At 42.6% G+C, this 21,233-nt stretch overlaps 2 protein-coding genes across 2 annotated transcripts; one reads left to right on the forward strand and one right to left on the reverse strand.

The window, feature by feature from the left end:
* Window positions 1-1,969: 1,969 nt before the first annotated feature.
* Window positions 1,970-4,511, reverse strand: spata22 (spermatogenesis associated 22). Its single transcript, XM_030101304.1, has 7 exons — window positions 4,472-4,511; window positions 3,898-4,029; window positions 3,560-3,722; window positions 3,098-3,458; window positions 2,878-3,001; window positions 2,704-2,801; window positions 1,970-2,161 (listed from the first exon to the last, which is right to left on the reverse strand). The coding sequence occupies exons 1-7, from the start codon at window positions 4,509-4,511 to the stop codon at window positions 1,970-1,972; spliced, it is 1,110 nt and encodes a 369-aa protein (XP_029957164.1).
* A 7,636-nt stretch (window positions 4,512-12,147) lies between these two features.
* On the forward strand, window positions 12,148-20,498 carry stip1 (stress-induced phosphoprotein 1). Its single transcript, XM_030100594.1, has 14 exons — window positions 12,148-12,234; window positions 15,043-15,252; window positions 15,350-15,491; window positions 15,833-15,974; window positions 16,739-16,907; window positions 17,000-17,126; window positions 17,373-17,475; window positions 18,398-18,518; window positions 19,334-19,430; window positions 19,519-19,643; window positions 19,739-19,775; window positions 19,867-19,970; window positions 20,137-20,309; window positions 20,404-20,498. Exons 1-14 carry the CDS (start codon window positions 12,226-12,228, stop codon window positions 20,474-20,476), a joined length of 1,632 nt encoding a protein of 543 aa, XP_029956454.1. The 5' UTR covers window positions 12,148-12,225; the 3' UTR covers window positions 20,477-20,498.
* Window positions 20,499-21,233: the final 735 nt, after the last annotated feature.

The following is a 21,233-nucleotide window of genomic DNA, read 5'->3' on the forward strand; positions in this document are numbered from 1 at the left end:
GGTTTTGAGGAGCGTTTGGCTCAACAGGAGAGCCAGCATGAACACTCACAGATCGGAAAATGTCACAGATCAAGACCTGTGTGTCTGAACTCTGAAGGAAGTGTTTGGACTGTAAATAATATGAGTCTGGATGTACCGGAGATGTGAAAGTGACAAACTGATGAAGAGATCTTCTCTTCAGACTTTTGGGCCTTCTGAGTCCTGTGACCAGGCAGCGAACCAGCAGGAGTGAAGAAGACGTCCTGGCTTTAGGAGGAAAGTGCGTTCAGTCAACTGTCACAAAGGAAAAAAGAGCAACGGACCTGCCAAGAGAAGGAACAGAAATCTTCTTGGACGAGGACAAGTTTAAAAAGAAATGATTGGGAATCTGCATCCTGTTGTCAACCGCCCCCCGCCCCCTCCTCAGATTTGTTAGTGTAATGTAACTCGCTTGTTTTGTTTTCCTGTCTAACAACACACAATACTAAACACTCTGATTCAGGATAAAACGATTGGGAAAGGCAGGGAGACGTTAGGGATTTAGTCCGAACTGCATGACGCGACCAGGCTTTGTTAACAGTGGAACAATTGATCTAGATTTTAAACGTGATCTGACCAACTTGTGCCTTTGAACATAACCAAGACAAGTGTTTAATACAACGATCAGGTAATCATCTTTTTCTGCTGAAAAACTGTGGATCCTGTAGTGTGATGCTTTTTTTTTCCTTTTATTTTTTTTCCAGTTTTTCCTTTCAGCAGTAAAGTGTTTCTCCTGTACTCGATGCAGTATGTGATCTCATTAACTTGAAGAAATGTTCTGGAGGAAAAAAAATCCTTGGGATAATGGAAGAGAAAAGGGGGATTAAAAAAAAGAGAGGAACGTAATGTACTTGTGTTCAATTATGCCCCGAGACATTTTTGCCAATTATAGAGAAGAGGTAAATCACATGAATTGCTGTATTAAAAGGTTGTGACACGCAGCTAACAGATTAATTCCTGGCATCCTCGTCTTGCGTGATTTATGAATCTGAGTGGCAGAGGAGCGAGCTGTACAAACCGAACCTCGCCTTTGGTTATCGTCGCTGAGCTGACACATTATCCACATTAGGTGTAAAACGTGGCTTCAAAGAAATCGCTCCCGGAGTAAGCTAATGTGCTGGTGTGTTTTCCATCAAGCCATTTCTCCTTTCAAGCGCCGGCTGGCACCATTCCTGTCATGTTCCAAGGACGAAATGTCTCCACTTACTGTCCCTGTACACTGCCAATTCCATCCAGCCCGACTCCTGTTTTCTAGTGGCTGTTTATGTGCGTATTCGTGTTCGATAATGAGTTGGAGTTTGCTGATGGTTTGAAATTTCAAGAATCCCCATATTTGGGTTCCCATGATGACTTTAAAGAAAATGATTGTGATTATGTTGCCATATTTGGAAGAGGAAGAGAAGTGTTGGTATTGTATTGGACCTTATACTGTGCTTGACTGTGTGGGAATGAGTGGCGTGGCTGACTGCACTGGACTCCTTCCCTCAATCCGTTCGACCATCGTGTGTGAAGTCTCGGCACTGGTGAAACTGTTTTGGTAGAGTTAGAGTTCTTGCTTTATTTTTTTCCCCCCCCATTGTGGTGTTTGACTGTAAATAAACTAACTGTCCTTGATATCACATGTAATTCCTAACTGATCCCTTTTTTCAAAGATATATTTTCAGATATTACCTCATCGTGTTTGCTTTACCTGAAATAACCTTCAAATGATGTTTGCTGTTCTGTGAATTTTCCTTTGTAATAAAAATATTTCATGACTGACCAATGTGTTTATTTTTGTTTTGTATTTCATACACAAGAAAAGGAAAATATAGAACTGAATACAAATGGACGTGGCACTCTACAGGCCAAAATCTGTCCTTACACTCAAACAGCTTGACTTTCCAACTGTGAATAAGTTTAACAGCACTGAACGTTGCATTTAAATCTTCCTTATTCTACCTGCTGAAGTTCAGACCTCACTGAAGGACTTGACCAGCACCCTCATTTCAGCATCACAGGCTTTGACAGCTTCCAGAGCGTTCCTCAGCTCCGACGGCAGGCCGGGCCGGACAGACACACACACCAGGACGTCTCTGCTGCGGTCGTAGTTCCCCACGCAGCGATGGACCTGACCGCGGATGAGGCGGGGCAACACCCACTCCTGATGGGCAAAATGCTGAGAGTAAGTCGAACTGCTGCACTTTTTCATTGCATCCAGCTATAGGTTTGAGTCCTGTATGGGTAGCATGCCAGTGAACGAGGCCTTTCCTAAATGAAGATCAGAGTCACAATCCAGTAAAATAAATGCTTACAAGAAAACTGAAGTTGGATTCTGTAAAAACACACGGTGATGCTGCTGTGACACATTCGATGAACACTAGAAAGTTCTCTAAACAGCTTCGACCCTGCCTTTCTATGGCCATTGTGGCGAAGTTGTGAGAGAGGATTGTCTTCCAATGGAAAGTTTAGCAGCTTAATACCCTAAAGTGTCTGTGAGTGAGACACTGAATCCCAAGTGGCTGCCACCTGTCGCGGCAATCGAAACCTTTCTTGTGTGAAAGATTTTGTGCCGCAATGGATGAATGTCACTGGTTGTGTAAACAGTGCTGAGAATATTCATGCAGTTCGATGTGCTATGCATCTAAAGTCAATTCATTTTCACTTCTGAATATTCTAATGCTGATACTTTCCTCCCTGACTCACATTTTCATAGAAGACACACTGCACGACGTCCTTCCCATCCCTCATGAGGAAGCTCTTGGCTCCATAACGACCCAGTGTGACTGCAGAGTCCAGAGTGGCTGAGGGAGAAGCAAAGGCCAGCAGATTAATGAGATGAAACACTGATGAATTAATTAATAAACCAAACTCGCTCACCAAATATTTCAAACAAGTACGGCACTCTGTCTTTAAACTTGCTCCAGTGTCTCATGCCCTCGATCACTGCAGTCAGGATCCTCAGTGAGTTCTCCACTGCTGGCTTCATGGGAAGTTTCCCCTGCTGAAAGAAGTAAAAAGAGGTAGAACAGATCACTCATTAAACATGAAACTTTTTGTGATACATTCATGTGTTGTTGGACATTGTCCACAAATCTACCTGAGACGGAGTTTGCTTCACAGTCTGGGATTGTTTTGTACTCATTTTCCCCTCAAAGGAAGAGCCCAGTGCCTCAAAGCTGTTGGTGAACTTCCAGGAGTTTTTCTGAGGCTGTGCAGTGGGAGCAGAGGGTTTCCTGGGTGGCAGGACAGCAACAGGAGCAGCAGCGGGAGGAGGAGGAGGCCTCGGCTGGCAGTACTGTTGTACAGAATTTGGTGGTCTGTAAGGCTGCTGACCCTTCTGAGAGAGGCCTGCATGCGGGGCCGGCTTGCTTGGGGCACTTTGTGGATATTTGTTCTGTTTGAAATTAAAGTTGGAGTCCTGCTGTCTGACCGGGTTGCTGGACAGTCCCATCGCAGAGCTGAAAGATAAACAAATCATTCTTTTTAATATGTGGAGCTCCAAAACAATAAAACTAGTAAATGACCAAGAAGCTTTGACCTTTTGTTGCCAGCTTTGTACGGATGTGGCATCAGGCCACATGCTCTGGCTGCAGGAGTCGGTCCCGGAGCAGGTCTGTTGCTGCCATACTGCTGGGATGGAGAGGACTGAGGGGGTATCTTCTTGTTCCACTGGAGGGTTTGAAAACCACCAGGAGAGGGACCGGAGGCCTGGGGGTACCCGCCTGAACAGAAGAGTACTTTAACAAGGGAAAATTCTCACAAATACCTGCAACTCATTTTTAATCTGTCGCACAAGAATTGATTTTAAAATGTGCTTCACATGTCAAACACATTGTGATACTGTGGGGTGTACTGCCATCTAGTGACAGAAAACCGTACAGGCTTGAGGACTCTCACCTGGTTGAGATGTGGCTGAGCTGGAGCTTGCCATGAATTCACTGTGAGAGAAGAATTCATTCTCAGAGGGAGTGGAGGTCAGTGGAATCCTGTTTCTTTTCTTCTGGTTGAAGAGTGGCACAGAGCGCCAGTCTGAAGGAGACAAAAGAAGAAACAAAAAATAACACAATAACACCCACAGTTTACTGAGTAAACTTTTCTATGTACATGATCTCAAAGTTAAACTTAGTGGTAAAGCTTAGGAAGCTTAGTGAAAAAAAATTAAAAGTACTGGATATCATCAGTGTATGGCCTTAAATTCATATTTTGTGGCCACAAAATACAAATTTGTCAACATGTAACTCAAATTTAAAGCAATAAAATATTAATTTGTGACCACAACTTAATGTCTTACTTCATATGTGGTGTCTGGGGCCCTGCCATACATGTTGTTGGTGATAAGCAACTAACAAAACAATGAACTTTGAGTGTTATTCTGACAGATATAGTTATTCCATAAGCCACTAATGTGCAAATCAAACACAACTATAATAAGATAAGAATATAAATAGTTGAATAAATGACTTTTACCCACCTGTTGTTGGTATGGGAGCCTGGTTTTCTTGCCTCCTCATCTCTGTGATTAACAGGCCGATTAGACCATCAAAGAAGAAAAAATACCTTTTTTATTCCTCTTCAGTGGTTGAGCTTAAGAAGGGAAATGAAGTTGTAAATGTACTCAATTTGACAAAAAAGCAAGTTTAGTCTTACTGTCGTAGTTTCTTGCGTTAACTGCAAGTACTAAAACTAGCTTAGCGCTAGCTTTGAAGCTAACACTAACAATGTGAAATATAGACCACTCTAACATTACCGAATCTTCGGGCGTTTCCTTTGAATACTTAACATAAATTACTGGCTACTTCTGTTTTCAAAAGTTATCTTAAACAATGATAAAATAAAGAATTCAGCACCTTGAATAGCGGCTCCAGTATGATTGTGAAAATGTGGCCTTCAGGGGTCCTCATCTCAGCTCGGAAATTCTGTTATTTTCAGATAAACTGTTTTTTTTAGACAAGACAAAGCAAATGTGTTTCTCTGGCAGCATTCAGAGACTTAACAATGTTTTAAAGAAATAAAAGACTTGCATTAAAGAAAGGATAATAAGTAAAGCGCAAACTGTATTAATACAAAGGTATTACATTAAGTAAAATCTGTTGGTTAGTGCAAAGGCTGAATAAATAATAGTATTTTAAAAGAAGTGAATGTGTTAGCATGGTGTTTGCTCCACAGACGAGGAGCATAGGCATGAAAAGCTGTTTCACTTTGTTTCAAATAACTCTGGGAACTTAGTAAACCTCTTCCTGAAAGACAGCAGGTGTACCTGCAGAAAGATGAAGCTCCAGGTCACACAGGACAACACGAACTGGACCGCAGAAGGGCTGAGAAGTCTGCACCCAGAACTGGAGCACTGGAGAGTCTCCATTTCTGCCACATTCAAAATTTGGTGCAAACACCATGAAAGCTGGATCCATCCTTGTCTCATCTAGCCTTTCGATTGGTCAGATCCTTTTTTATTTGCCCATGTAGTTTATGAAACTATCATTGAGGATTGAAGCCACATCCTGCCAGAAGCTGGACCTCTTCCTGCTGAGCCCCTGTGAGATTTATATCCCAAGATTCATAGACTCGCAGAGTAAACTGGGTGGCGAACCAGAATGAACCACTGGTAGTGAAAGTGGGCTTGGTTTACCAAGTCTCAATCCTCATGAACACTGATGCAACAATGGAAGAGCCCAAATGAAACAAAGACAGACTTTTTTTATTTTTTTATTTATTTATTTACTTTTAGTCAAAAAAGTCAAATATGACTTGTTCTACCCAGCGAGACTCCTGGTAACCTCACACGGCTTCCAGAGATCCCTCACTGACCATTCAGATATAATCATCTTGCAAGGGACACGTTTAAAAAGTAATTGTCATAACAGACATAAGAAATGGGTAAAAGATGTATATCACTCGGCAGCAAGTGACGTAGCCCTTCTAATAAAGAGAGGAGTTGTGATGCTGACAAAGAAAAGTTGTGTTAATGTTTGGGGAGATATAGAAATCATCATTAATTATAGTCAATCTATACGTACCTAATATAGACAATACAGCATTCCTCAAGAAGGTCTTAAGTTTAATCCCTAATCTGTCACATTCTAAGTTAATCACAAGTGGAAATTTTAGTACACCTTCAGACTTATCTCATCATTGATCATCAGCTCATAAAGTCCCCAAAAGTAATTAAATTATTTTTTATTAAATTACATCTTCAAAACATTAATTTAATAGATTTATGGCAATTGACCGATCTATCAGGTCTGATTTTCTTTTTTTTTTCACCATTTCCTAACTCCCACAGTAGAATGGATTATTCACTACAGATGCAAAATATCTCAGAATACAGCTCACTAACATTTTGTTTACATTTGGACCTACCAAACAGATCTTGGCTCAGTTTTCAACAGAAAAAGAATTATGTGAATTCATAGAGGGTCAAATAAAGTTATGCTTTGAAACTGATGATACCATAGAAATGATCTCATGCACCCTATAGGAGGGTTTAAAGCCTATTTGAGAGGCGGTATTATCTCACACGAAGTCACTAGGAGGAAAAAAGAAACAATATGTAAACAACTTAAAGAACAAATACAACAATACAGCAATAGGACCAAGGAAATGTGTTAAATACTCTGATTTGCAAACAAGTAACTGATGCAAAGAACTAACTCAATCAACTTCTCTCAAAGAAAATTACATCTACCTTTGTATTAACTAAACAAAGACTCTTCGACTCCGAAGAAAAGGGACACAAATTTTTTCACCAACTCAGCAAAATTGAAGCACTTGGGCAGCAAGTACAGTTCTGCGTAAGAAAGGGAAAGATGAATTAAATGTAAGCTTACATCGCCAAATTCTTTAATTAAATATCAACTATAAATATGCAAAGATCCTTGGTCAGCTAATATATCAAACCCTTTAATGAATACATTAATCCACTGTAATCTACCTGGTCTTATAACAAATAGAAGCTCCACATTCATTATACAATGGCAATTTAATACAATATTTTATACATTGACATAAAATTGCGTAAGTATCTCACCATTCTGTCTCTTGAAGCTGACAATGCATTTAATCAGACAGTGGGAATATTTGTTTGAAGTTCTGAAATGATTCCGTTTATAGGTTTATAAACTGGGTGAAGACCCAATATACAAACCCAAAAGCACAAATTCACACAAATCAAAACCTCTCTACTTCATTTCTGTTTAGAGGAACGTGCCAAGGCTGCCCTCTGTCAACACTCGTTTTGCTCTCACTATTGAATCACACGCACAAAGTATTTGTTTAGATCATCCCCAAATACATTGTTGTCAGACTAAGACTACAATTAATCAAATTTCCTTATGTGCAGATGATATTTTAGTTTGTGTAATTAAATGTCGACCGATCACCACCTGGTGGTGAGTTGGATTCGTGGGCGGAGGAGGAAACCGGACAGACTTGGCAGACCCAAACGTGTTGTGAGGGTCTGCTGGGAACGTCTGGTGGAACCCTCTGTCAGCATGGTTTTCAACTCCCACCTCCGGGAGAGCTTCTCTCATGTCCCGAACGAGGCTGGGGACATTGAGTCCGAGTGGACCATGTTCTCCACCTCCATTGTCGAAGCAGATGCTCGGAGCTGTGGTCGTAAGGTCTCCGGTGCCTGTCGTGGCGGCAACCCCCGAACCCGGTGGTGGACACCGGAAGTAAGGGCTGCCGTCAAGCTGAAGAAGGAGTCCTATCGAGCCTTGCTGGCTCATGGGACTCCCGAAGCAGCTGATGGGTACCGGCAGGCCACGCGAACTGCAGCCCGAGTGGTTGTGGAGGCAAAAACTCGGGTCTGGGAGGAGTTCGGGGAGGCCATGGAGGAGGACTATCGGTCGGCCTCGAAGAAATTCTGGCAAACCGTCCGGCGCCTCAGGAGGGGAAAGCAGGTCTCCGCTAACACTGTTTACAGTGGAGGTGGAGCTGCTGACCTCAACTAGGGATATTGTTGGACGGTGTAAGGAATACTTCGAGAACCTCCTCAATCCCGTCACCACGTCTTCCGTGGAGGAAGCAGAAGCTGAGGTCTCAGAGGTTGACACGTCCATCACCCAAGCCGAAGTTACCAAGGTGGTTGGCAAGCTCCTCGGAGGCAAGGCACCGGGGGTGGACGAGATTCGCCCTGAGTACCTTAAGTATCTGGATGTGCAAGGACTGTCTTGGTTGACACGTCTCTGCAACATCGCGTGGCAGTCGGGGACGGTGCCTCTGGATTGGCAGACCGGGGTGGTGGTCCCCCTGTTTAAAAAGGGGGACCGGAGGGTGTGCTCCAACTATAGGGGGATCACGCTCCTCAGCCTCCCTGGGAAAGTCTATTCCAGGGTACTGGAGAGGAGGATTCGACCGATAGCTGAACCTCGGATTCAGGAGGAACAATGCGGTTTTCGTCCTGGTCGTGGAACAGTGGACCAGCTCTATACCCTCCATAGTGTGCTTGAGAGTTCGTGGGAGTTCACCCAACCAGTCCACATGTGTTTTGTGGACTTGCAGAATGCCCTCATGGTGTCTTGTGGGGGGTGCTCTGAGAATGCGGAGTCCGGGGCCCCGTGTTAAGGGCCGTCCGGTCTCTGTATGACTGGAGTAGGAGTCTGGTCCGCATTGCCGGCAGTAAGTCGGACCTGTTGGACTCCAGCAGGGCTGCCCTTTGTCACCGGTGCTGTTTATAATCTTTATGGACAGAATTTCTAGGTGCAGCCAGGGGCCGGAGGGGGTCCAGCTTGGGGACCACAGGATTTAATCTCTGCTTTTTGCAGATGATGTTGTCCTGTTGGCTTCATCGAACCCAGACCTACAGCATGCTCTGGGGCGGTTCGCAGCCGAGTTTGAAGCGACAGGGATGAGGATCAGCACTTCCAAATCCGAGGCCATGGTCCTCAACCAGAGGAAGGTGGCTTGCCCTCTCCAGGTCGGTGGAGAGACTCTGGCCCAAGTGGAGGAGTTTAAGTATCTTGGGGTCTTGTTCACGAGTGAGAGACGGATGGAGCGTGAGATTGACAGGCGGATCGGTGCAGCGGCTGCAGTGATGCGGTCGTTGTATTGGTCCGTTGTGGTGAAGAGGGAGCTGAGCCGAAAGGCGAAGCTCTCGATTTAGCGGTCAATCTACGTTCCCACCCTCATCTATGCTCATGAGCTTTGGGTCATGACTGAAAGGACAAGATTCCGGATACAAGCGGCTGAAATGAGCTTCCTCCGTAGGGTGGCTGGGCGCTCCCTTAGAGATAGGGTGAGGAGCTCAGTCACCAGTGAGGAGCTCGGAGTGGAGCCACTACTCCTCCACATCGAGAGGAGCCAGCTGAGGTGGCTCGGGCATCTGGTTAGGATGCCTCCTGGACGCCTCCCTAGGGAGGTGTTCCGGGCATGTCCCACTGGGAGGAGACCCCGGGGAAGACCCAGGACACGCTGGAGAGACCATGTCTCTTGGCTGGCCTGGGAACGCCTTGGGATCCTCCCAGAGGAGCTGGAGGAAGTGTCTGGGGACAGGGAAGTTTGGACATCCCTGCTGAGACTGCTGCTCCCGTGACCCGGCCCTGGATAAGCGGTAGAAAATGGATAGATGGATGGATAAATGCTATCATTCAATGCCAACCATTCTTGAGAAAATTGAAATGTTTTGACATTTTTCAGGTTATCACTTAAATTGGTCAAAGATGCCAGGACAATACTTTCCCCAAACAACTGTAACAAGATTTCCCTTTGAAGTATCCACTGGCAAAATCAGTTATTTAGGCAATGAGGTTACAAAACAATTTTCCTCTCACACAGTCCAATTTCTCATAATTACTAGATCAATTTAGAAACAAAATTCAGTTTTGTAAAACTCTATCAATATCATCACTTGGGAGGAAAGGAGATCATTTCAAAACATCCCTGTATTTTTTATTTTTTTTAACAAAATTATAGTTTCAAAAATGTACTGATCCAACAGTTCCTCTGGAATTACAGGACCCTGACAATTGCCCTCAAAAAATATTTCACTAAATCTAAATTGAACAAATTTCATAATGTTTTACTGGGCGTTTGCTTTTAAAAGTATAAATTTCTCTATCGTCACTCCTCACTATGTAACTCAAAGATTGTGATCCATATATATTCCCCTGCCACCACAGCACTTTCTTGGGAGAAGGATATGGTTATGCAGATTTCACTCCTGTTCTAACAATGACATTGGCACTATTGTTGGAGGGCTGTATTGATCCAAGAGTTGTTGCCCAGTGCAACATGTCTCTGCAATGCCATTTGCTTGCTGTACATTTATTTTCTGGCAGTGTGGGTTCATATATGTTGTAGCAGGGTGGTTACTGTCCCAGACAAACAACAAATCATCAATGGTGGAAGTGAATCAGACCTTAATTGCCACCTAGAAAACAAAACTACAAAATAAAAACTCTATGAGTCACAACAGAGGAAAGTAAACACTGTAGGAAGAATGTGAGGTTTTTTATTTATTTATTTATTTTTTATCTGAAAATTCAAGGAAGGAAATGAAAAGATTGGGTTGTTCTCAAATCAGCAACACTTTATTTATTTTATTTATTGCCATACAGCACAGAGAGCCAAGCCAGGACCGGTCCTGCTGAAGCAAGAGGTTGAAAACATGGTGTTGAGAGCAAGAGGGATGTTTTAACAGAAGGATTTTAAATTTCATTCTAGATTTAATGGGAAACCAATGAAGAGTCCTCATCTAAAGTCACTCCCAGGTTCCTCACAGTGTCACTGGAGGTCAGAACAATGCCATCCAGTGTTCAAACAATTCAATTCAGCTTTATTTATATAGTGCCAATTACAAACACACTGATTGATTCATCAAGTCAAGAATGGACAAATTAATAAACAATAACAATAACTGTAATTCACAGCTGTAACTTTGCCGCTATAGCAGTAGAAGGGAAAAAAATAGTGTGGTTGATTGGTCTCTTGTGAAACCTGAAGAGCAAGATTCATAAGTCAATGCTCATGCAGGTTGAACAGAAAGCTGTCCACTGAATCATTCCTGTATCTGTATGTCTACAGTCATAACACGGCTCTAAAAAATGTTTCATGCAAAGTTGAAATTGAACAATGGAACTGAAAAGATGAAGTTTGGAAATCCCAGCTTCTGGATTCTCATAATTTTCCAGTTGATTAAACCAAATCTCCTAAAGTTAACACTAAAGTGCTGCAGTTTCATGAAAAAAAAAAAGTTTTGTAGACATTTAATCCAGGTGAGTCTTGATATTAATGCTTTGTTTTCCCCTTAGTTACTTTGAGAACACACGGGCTTGGTGTAGCAACCCTATTTTTCCAGTTAAGCCCTTCTTTTCCAGTTTAAGAGAATTCACAGTTCTTCCTGCACCCACAAGGGGGCGCCACTGAGCGCGGCAGAAATCCTCTTAATTTATGGCGCAGCAAGACTGAGGTTTGCCCACATCACCCACAGTTATAAAATCCTTTCCTGGAGGAGAGAGCGCTAAACACAACTCACCCATACAACCCCGCAGTTGCTCGATGATTAGATAGTTGTACCGATAACATTAATAACATATTTAAATAATAATATTCATTCACAAAAAAACCCATTATTATTCATAATCAATGATACACATTTCCTCCCAAAATGTTGTTATGGACTCACTTTTACTTAAAATTGAGGTCATGTGCAGATCCTTCTGGGGGAAAATATCTTTGAAATTATTATCTGCTGCTTCAGTAAAAAGTATATTTTGAGGAAAAAAAAGAAAAAGAAAATTGTAAACGCTTGTTAACATGTTTCTTCCTCTGCAGCTGAAGCAAAAGAATCTCTGGACTCACGAGCGCCTCCTTCCATGAAGCCGATTCATGACTCATTAAATGTGAACAGGATTTGTGCAACTTTCGAGATTTATACTGAAAACAACAATCCGAAGATTTGAAGTTAAATTGGAAGTGAATTCATAATCAAAACTACTTGATGAATATAACTGTTTGACATTTTTGTTTCTTACATACTTCATTCTTTGGGTGAGGCTCAACCCTTGCAAGGAGAAGTTAGTTTGTGACCTGTGTGAACGTCAAAATGTGGAATACGACCACCGTGCTTGTTATGTCACGCAAAACAGGAGTTTTCTACAAACTTCTGGATCTGGAAGTTTCCGTTGCCGTATTTAAACGCATATCCGACTATCAAACCTGGCAACCCTTGTGTAGTTCCGGGGGAGGCGCTTCTCTGCAGTAGTTTCTGGAAGAACCTCATGCTTCACCATGGAGAAAGTGAGTATCCCGCTCCTGTCAATATTCTTCTGATAGGAAAAACGGATACTATTTCAGGAATGTTTATGTGCTTATGAGTTGCTTTTGTTTAATTTATTTTTCGGTGTTTCAGTTTGAAGCCGCTGTCGCTTGTCTTTTTAAACGGAACCTTCACTGTTTGTTAAGCTAGCTAGCCAGTTAGCTTAGCTTAACTGTGGTGATTTGGTTAAAGGTTGTCTCATTTTAGTAAGCCTACATGATGTCCCGACAAACTGAACGCACCGCCGAGGACAAACTGGGCTTAAAATCAACGCTTGCAACTCCTTAAAGTGTTGACTTTGTCGTATCCATTCAATGCATGGTCGAGGCTAACTCATGGTTGCACACTTCAAGGTTAGCTAATTGTTTCGTTCACGTTTATAAATCGATTCGAGTCGGCACATCCGCCCGTGAGTGAGCACCGGGAGCTCGGATCGCTGTGGTCAGCGTGCAGCACATGCTGCAGGGTATTTTTGGATCGGCTTCAGCAGCCTGCTCACACCGGAGGATCTTTCTGGAAGCACACGGAGCCGCTGTCATGGCTACACCCGCAGTTTGTTCTCCACTACCGCTTCCTGTCTGCAGCATGGAACAGACTTGATCCGATCAAGGCAATTAAATAAAAAAAAAAAATTCTAAACGATAAGCGGATCATTAATTGCATTTAATGTGGCTCACCCACTAAGCAGTGCAGTAATGGGGGCTGTTTATTGGCCTAAAGAGGGCACTGCATCGCTACAATGGCACTTGTGCTTGTATCCGTCCATCTCTTTATATCGATTTATCTTATTGAGCTGATCCCAGCTGACATGCATGAAGGTAGTCCATTATCACACATAATCGGAAAGACAAACTGTTAACCTCAATCTGGAGGAGGAAACGCTGAAATAACATGCAACCTTAACAAAGAAATGTACCCAGCTTCAAACCATATTCTTACAACGGTACAACTCAATTATGCATCCCATGTTTTTACCAGTATTTTTTTTAATAATCTCAGAACTGGTGGCAGTCTTGTAGCTAATAATCACCCTGTCCTTGTGTTATGATTATAAAGGCACGAATACAACAAATTCCTATCAAGAACAGACTTTAATGTTCAGTGTTTTCACATTTGTGTCATGTTTCCCTCACGAAGTCTAAAGTTTGACAGACACACTTTCATCTTTGACCTGCAATTTGTTGAAGAGTGTTTATAGATTAGCTGTACTTTGTTTTGACTGTGTGCACAGTTGTGCTCTTGTGACTGAAATAAACCTGTTGGGATTGCATAACATGCTAATGAATGTTTTGTTAGCATGATAAAGGTCCATGTACATTCTGTGCATAAATTGGTGAGAAAACTTCTCTAAGTTATAATTTATAGATCCAAGGCCAAAAAAACACCTATTTTGTGGCTGGTAATGGTTCACATATTGCACACGGTGAACACTTTCAGAGTTTTAAATGATCATTTACTGTTATCGAGCATACACTTTCATCATATCTAGCTGGAAAGTAATTTTTTTTTTTTTTGGCCCAAAAACTTCATCTCTCTGGGTATTGTGATGTCTGCGATGCGATACTTAAAGGTGTTCAGACTGGGTAAAGTTTGGTGCCTCCAGAGGAATCGGTTTCAGTTAAGTGCAGTTCCAGTGTTATCACATTGATGTCAAATGAAATCAGCAGGGAAGAAGAGCTTGTTTATAGAGCAGCTGCTCCCTTTTCCTCGGTGTGTTATTGATTCTGTTGTGCATTTTGAAGACGAGCAGAATAACTTGTCTGCAGGAGTAACGGGGAGGATCGTTCTGTATATAGCACCATATTAAAAAAAAAAACAGCCATGTTTCTACTGTGCATGGTGGCATTTCACCAGCTGAGACTTCAATTGAACCTCATAAAATATGTGAACAACAAGGTAGAGTTGGACATTTCTCGTCTGACGCTCAGACAAGGTCTGCTAAAGGGATTTCTGGTTCCAATACCTGTCCCGTGACCTTTTATCACATTCATGCTTAAATTGACACTCGTGGTGCTTATTATGGAACTGGTAGCAGTGTAGACTGTCAATCTGCACAGCTGAGTTAGATAGGCTACATACACAAATGATGTTGTGTATTGCATTTATGATGAACACCTAAGTTAATATGTTAATGATTTGACTTCTGTGTTCTTTGTTCCGAATGCAGTGTTCTTTCTCTCCTTGAACCCAATTTTAACCAACTGCATAATGTTTGCTTTTCTTTTCGTGTGTACTTTCTACCAGCAGTTTTGAAGAAGCTGTATTTAGAGACCAGTTGTTGCATTTCTCACTTGTTTTTTCTTATGAACATATATCAAATAGTAATATTTTGAAACATCAAAGATGAATAAATTTAGGAATGACTTTGCATATTGGGGCAAAAAGAAGTAAACTGCATAAATAATCTCACTGACTCTTCGCTTGCTGATCACAGTGCAACATCTGATCTATTGTTTACTTTCCTTATATAAGAACCCGTCATTTAAATTTCCATTATTGTTCTGAAGTTAATGAGATTCAAACTGTTTGTGCGGCTCTGCTCACTCTCAAGTGATCACACCCTGAGGTTTGTGAGCGGGCATTACCAAAAAAAGACATGTTGTCCGTGCGTCCCTGCAGGCACCTGCCTGACATGAACAGCTGAATCCTTCACACTTCTGCCAGTGGCAGCTGTAAAGGATGTATTTTCCACAGTCAGCGCTGTGTTGGAGGTTTTGTGCTTTTGTGTAGGAGTGAATTGACAGTTGTAGAGCTACCGTTCTTTAAATCCAGTTATTTGCGCTTCACAGGTTTCAGCGTTGAAAGACCAGGGCAACAAGGCTCTGAGTGCAGGAAACATCGACGAGGCCATACGTTGCTACACCGAGGCCTTGGCTCTCGACCCATCGAATCACGTCCTGTTCAGTAACCGCTCAGCTGCCTACGCCAAGAAGGGAAACTATGAGAACGCTCTCCAGGATGCCTGTCAGACCATCAAGATTAAGCCTGACTGGGGAAAGGTTGGAAGTCTTTTGTTTTTCTGTTTATCTGTGAAAAATACATGAGAAGAACTTGAGCTAGAATGTCATCTCGAATCTATCTTCACTTCTCACCCAGGGCTACTCCCGCAAAGCAGCGGCTTTGGAGTTCCTTGGCCGACTGGAGGATGCTCGAACAACTTACCACGAGGGAATCCGACAGGAGCCAAACAATCAGCAGCTCAAGGAGGGTTTACAGAACATTGAGGCCCGGCTCGCAGGTACAGACAATATTGTGTTACGGCTTTTTATCCCACTGGGAAAGTGTCATGAAGAGTTGAAACTTGAGTGAGTCACTGCTGGTTCCTATGTGGGCAGAGGATTTGGAGATGGCTGCTGACAGGATCACTAAAGTAGAACTGGATTGTGTGTGCTGTGGATTTGAAAAAGAGAGTAGGCAGCTCACATGGGCTTTAAGTGTTGTGATTCATTCAGAGAATAGAGGAGATGTACACAGGGGTTACAGAGGAGGGAAAGCTGACCAAGTGGAGGATGGCGTTGCATCCTGAAGCCTAACGTGAATGTGACCAGTTCCGAATTTGTCTTTTATCAACCCGAACAGAAAAAACCATGATGAACCCCTTCGCCATGCCCAACTTGTACCAGAAGCTGGAGGGGGATTCTCGGACTCGTGAGCTGTTGTCGGATCCCAGCTACAGAGAACTCCTGGAGCAGCTCAGAAGCAAACCATCTGAGCTTGGCACGTATGTACATCTTAAAAAAAAAAAAAAATTAAGAAGTCACTGTTTTAATATTTTCTGACGTGATCAGAAACAAGAGGATGATATTAATAGCTTTAATCGTAAGATAATCACAAGACTAATATGTTCTGACCAGATGGGTTTTTTTTTTTCTCCTCTTGATGGAAACATGAATTTCTATTGCAACAAGTAAGAATCAGTTATGAACATTATATTCTGCTAATGGGTGTTGGAGTTCAGTGCAACTTAATGGAACTTTTCAGTTATCCCCAGGTTACATACAGTCAAAAGTCTCTGCAGACTGTTCCTGGCACAGATCTGCCTCGGTGGTTTGAGCTATTGCTGCTGTGTAATGCGTCAGTTCGGCATTTGGCACTGAGTATATTAAAACTTTTGAACAGATTTTTAACAACGCCGTTCTTCGGCACCCGTGGCTCAACTCCTGTCCCTCTGGACACGATCACTGCGTGCAGCTTCAGTTTGAATGGCTCAGTCAGTCGTCCGCATCCAGCATGTTTCCCTTGTTTCTGAAGCTGTTTGCTGAACTCTGCACAACATTGGAAGCTGAATGTTTTCGCAGACTGGAAGGTTATGGGAATTGCTCCATTTATTGTTACGTAAACCCAGCGTGTCTGTTTGAAAAGATTCCTGGGGTTTCACAGGTGGAAGTCATTAATTGTACTATTATTTATAAAATATTCACTCGCTCAAAAGTCAGCTCATCAATTGCGAGGCGTTATGCACATTCTTGTCTGCCTGTCTTGTAGGAAGCTGCAGGATCCCAGAGTGATGACGACGCTCTCCGTGCTCCTGGGACTAAACCTCTCTGAGATGGAGGAGGAGGAAGAACCCACTCCCGCTCCTCCTCCCCCGAAGCCCAAAGAGACTCAGCCGCCTCCTCCGAAAGAGGAAGATCTCCCTGAAAACAAAAGAAAGGTAAACCGCGTCAGTTTTCCTCTCTCACTCCGTCTTCTGCTCAGTTTCCACCGTCGGTGTTGCTAACATCTGCTGTTTAATTGCTTTCGCAGGCCTTAAAGGAGAAGGAGCTTGGAAATGCTGCGTATAAGAATAAGGACTTCGACACGGCACTAAAACATTACGAAGAAGCAATTAAACATGATCCTACCAACATGACCTACATATCAAACCAAGCAGGTACACATCGTCACTCCTCAGATAGCTGAGAGCTGCATGAAAAACTATTGAATCCATTGTGCAGATTTTATACGCATGGCAGTTTGAAAATGATTATGTACCAGTTTCCTCCAGTCACAAACATTCATCAAGGTTGGGGGAGTAAATTTCATCTGACAGATGACTTTAAAGGGCTTGGAAATACTGACACGACATAAAACTGAATGTGTTGAATGTAATACATCCTCCCTGTGTCTGCCGTTTCAGCCGTGTTCTTCGAGAAAGGAGAGTTTGAAAAATGCCGGGAGCTGTGTGAGAAGGCCATTGATGTTGGCAGAGAGAACCGAGAAGACTACAGACAAATTGCGAAGTGAGTTCTTTAATATCCCTCTGAGTATTTCCCAGTAAGTCAATATTTTCTCTGTAACTTTGTAGCTCGCAAGCGTAAAGATCTGTGGGGGGGGAATAATATACGTTCTGCGAAATTATTTACGCTACCTGGATAGAAGCGTTTCCTGGAAGGCAAATGGCTGCAGTGGTGTTTTGTGTTTCGTACCTTTTTATTCAAAGGATTTTTTGCAATTTGTCTCATTTATTCACACACGCTGCAGGTTTCTCCACCATGCAGAGAAACAGAAATAATTTGACTTTCGGAGTCTTGCTGAGAGGGCAAACGCCAACTTCTGAGCCACATCTGCCACCCACAGTGACAGAAATAGTTACAGATAAACAAAGAAAGAGAAAGCACAGCTCAAAATCCCGCTTCGACTTCCTGGGTGACAGCGAAGAGCTGGATGTTGGTGTCTGTAAACAAAAACCATTTGGCATCTCATCTAAGAACTGCTTAATGCTGTATTAGTCAAAATATAAGACATCTTTTTTTCTTTTTTTTCAAGGCATGTCAAGTCAAATGGCTTGTAACAGTTTAAAAACACATTGAGCACTTCTCAGATGTTTCCTGATTACATACATTTTTATATCTAGCCTCTTGCTGTCGGTAGCCTTATGTTCCAGTTCCACCAGTCATCCTGTCATTTGAGATCCAGCATTTAAAGCCTTTGTGTGGCTCGTTAAGAAAAACATCCAGAACCTGAAGTGGCTTGTCACCAATTAATTGACTCGCATAAAGCATGCTCCTTGTTTGTTATGCAGGATTTGGAATCACACTTACCAACACAGCAAATCCTTTTTCAGAAAACATAGTGGCACTGACTGCAAGATTTAGGTGTTTGATCACTTCTCGTCGATGCAGCAACGGCTGATCATTTTTTTTCCTCCCTCTCCGTTTTCAGGGCCCTGGCTCGAATTGGCAACTCGTACTTCAAACAGGAAAAATACAAAGAAGCGATTCAGTATTTCAACAAGAGCTTGACAGAGCACCGCACTCCTGATGTTTTGAAGAAATGTCAACAGGTAAACACTCTGGAATTTCGTGCTTAACTCTCTCTGCAGTGCGATAGTAAAACGCCTTATTGTGAACTTGCTTTAGAGCGAATAGCTTCAGTGACCTGCATAAATATTCATACCCCTTGAATTTTTCGACATTTGATCACATTGCAGCCACAAATGTAATTGTCGAAGGGGTATGAATACTTCTGGAAGCCACCCTATCTGCAGTTAGACTGAAGTCTGTTTTAAACTGCGTTATGCTCCCAAGTTTGTCAAACCACTCAACCGACTTTCAAGTAATAAAGTACATGAACTAAATCATTAAGCACCTGAAAAACACTGCTTCGTTCTGACTTCATAGGTATTTGGGGCAAATATGCCAAAGACTAAGCTTAAAACTGACAGAAAATACTGTGTTGTAGATGTCAACAACTCTCTGAAGAAAATAAAACTGTGTTCAACTGTGATTGTAACACAGCAATATTTTTTTATTAAATGGAGATCAGCTGCTGTTAGAGGCTACGTACAGCAGTTTACAACAGAGGATCAATGAATTCAATGAAATTCTCCAGTGTAAAGGAATCCCTGCAGATAAAGCTAAAGATGAGCCTCTACATCACCACTTCGTTCTGTTGCGTTTACAGGAAGTCGTTCACTGAGCCACTCTGTATGAGCAGAGAAAATGAAACCATAAAAATCTAGCCGGAGGTCTATAACCTTCAAGATTTAATTTACTAATATGTCTAATGAATTTATGAGAAGATGTGCACTTTCTTGAAGACTTTTGAGATTATTAAGCATGAACTTATTAAAGCTGACTTTGATTCCTGCTGCTGTAGGCAGAGAAGATCTTAAAGGAACAGGAGAAACTAGCATACATCAACCCCGACTTAGCCCTGGAGGAGAAGAACAAGGGCAATGATGCCTTCCAGAAAGGTGAGTGGAACCGCTGCGGCTCTTCATTGTCTCGTCTTTTTACTTTTTGAAGCTGCATGACGACGAGCCCCTCTTCTCCCTCCCGCAGGCGATTACCCCTTAGCCATGAAACATTACAGCGAGGCCATCAAGAGAAACCCCAGCGACGCCAAACTCTTCAGCAACAGAGCAGCCTGCTACACGAAGCTGCTGGAGTTTCAGCTGGCTCTGAAGGTAACGCGCTCCTTTCCTCTCAAGTCACGTGATCCTCGCATGATTGGCGTGTAACTCAGATTTTAAAGTGTCTTTTTTTTTTAATTATTTGTCAGGATTGTGAAGAGTGCATCAAACTGGAGCCCGGCTTCAGTGAGTACAACATCTCCTCAGTTTGCCTGTAACAATCTTTTTATCTTTGTGCGTGCGGATTTCACAATTCTTGTCCCTCATCTGTCTACAGTCAAAGGCTACACACGTAAAGGAGCTGCTTTGGAGGCCATGAAAGATTTCTCTAAAGCCATGGATGCTTACCAGAAGGCCCTAGAGCTGGACTCTTCATCAAAGGTGATTTATAGAGGACGGGAACGCTCAGAAACATTTAGGAAATGGCTTAAATATTCATCTAACATGCATGTTTTCTCTAAAAGCGACATAAACTGGAATTATTAGAACAGAAACATCCCCAGGCAAACTGTTTCTTTATTTTTCTGTTTTGTTTGTCTGCCTGCAGGAAGCCACAGAAGGCATCCAGCGCTGCATGGTGAGCCAGACCATGAGGAACGACAGCCCCGAGGAGGTGAAGAAGAGAGCCATGGCTGACCCCGAAGTCCAGCAGATCATGTCGGACCCCGCCATGCGCATGATCCTGGAGCAGATGCAGAAAGACCCTCAGGCACTCAGCGAGTGAGTCTTTCCTGCTGTTGTGCAGACGAGCTGCGCTCCTCTCAAACGAATGAAGAATACACTGATTTTTTCTTCTTTGCTTTGTGTTCCTCAGCCACTTAAAGAATCCAGTAATTGCGCAGAAGATTCAGAAGCTCATTGATGTCGGACTGATAGCCATTCGCTGACGGACGACCGACGACACGTGTGAATAAAGAAAACATGCCGTTCCCTCCAGAATATTAGATCCTCTTTTCTTGCCTTCGAATTTAAAAATGTTCCTAGTCTCACTGAGACTTTGTATCTATGTATTTTTTTTCTTTCTTTTTTTTTTTTTTAAATCAGTTTCACAAATTTTACATTGTTGTTGAAGAAAACATCTTGTATTTCATCTGGAAACCTCCAGGATTCTTCTGAACGGAACTTGGATTCATGTGTACAGATGCTGAAATACGTTAAAATAAACATCACAATACAGTGCACATGTGCGCCCAGTGTTTGAAGCTTGAATTCCACCCAGGAGCTTTCGTCACACTCCAAAACTTAGGATTTGACCCATAACGTAGTTCAAATTGTAACTGAAATACTTCCTTTGACTTCTTTTCATTGGAACTTCCTCCTTTGATCTTTTTTGGCTCAGTTTATTCTAAATGTTAATATAACCCAGTGAGAAGTGCGTGTGATATCATGCATCAGCAATGTCACCTCTGAGAGAGCATGGCTGATGTTCGTCACGAAACGGTGAAAGCTAGTTCGTGCAGCACCTGAAGCTTCTTTTCCAGAGACATTTGGACCAGCAGAGTTAGCCTGACGTCACTGATTACTTTTCCTAATCGGTAGATTTCAGGATTTCACTCTGAGCCGTGCTATACATGCTGAAGTGTTTCAGGGCTCACACACCAGTGATGTTGCATATGATGAACGTATGACTGATACACCCCCGAA

Source organism: Salarias fasciatus, chromosome 10 (assembly GCF_902148845.1).
Source record: "Salarias fasciatus chromosome 10, fSalaFa1.1, whole genome shotgun sequence".
NCBI lineage: Eukaryota > Metazoa > Chordata > Actinopteri > Blenniiformes > Blenniidae > Salarias > Salarias fasciatus.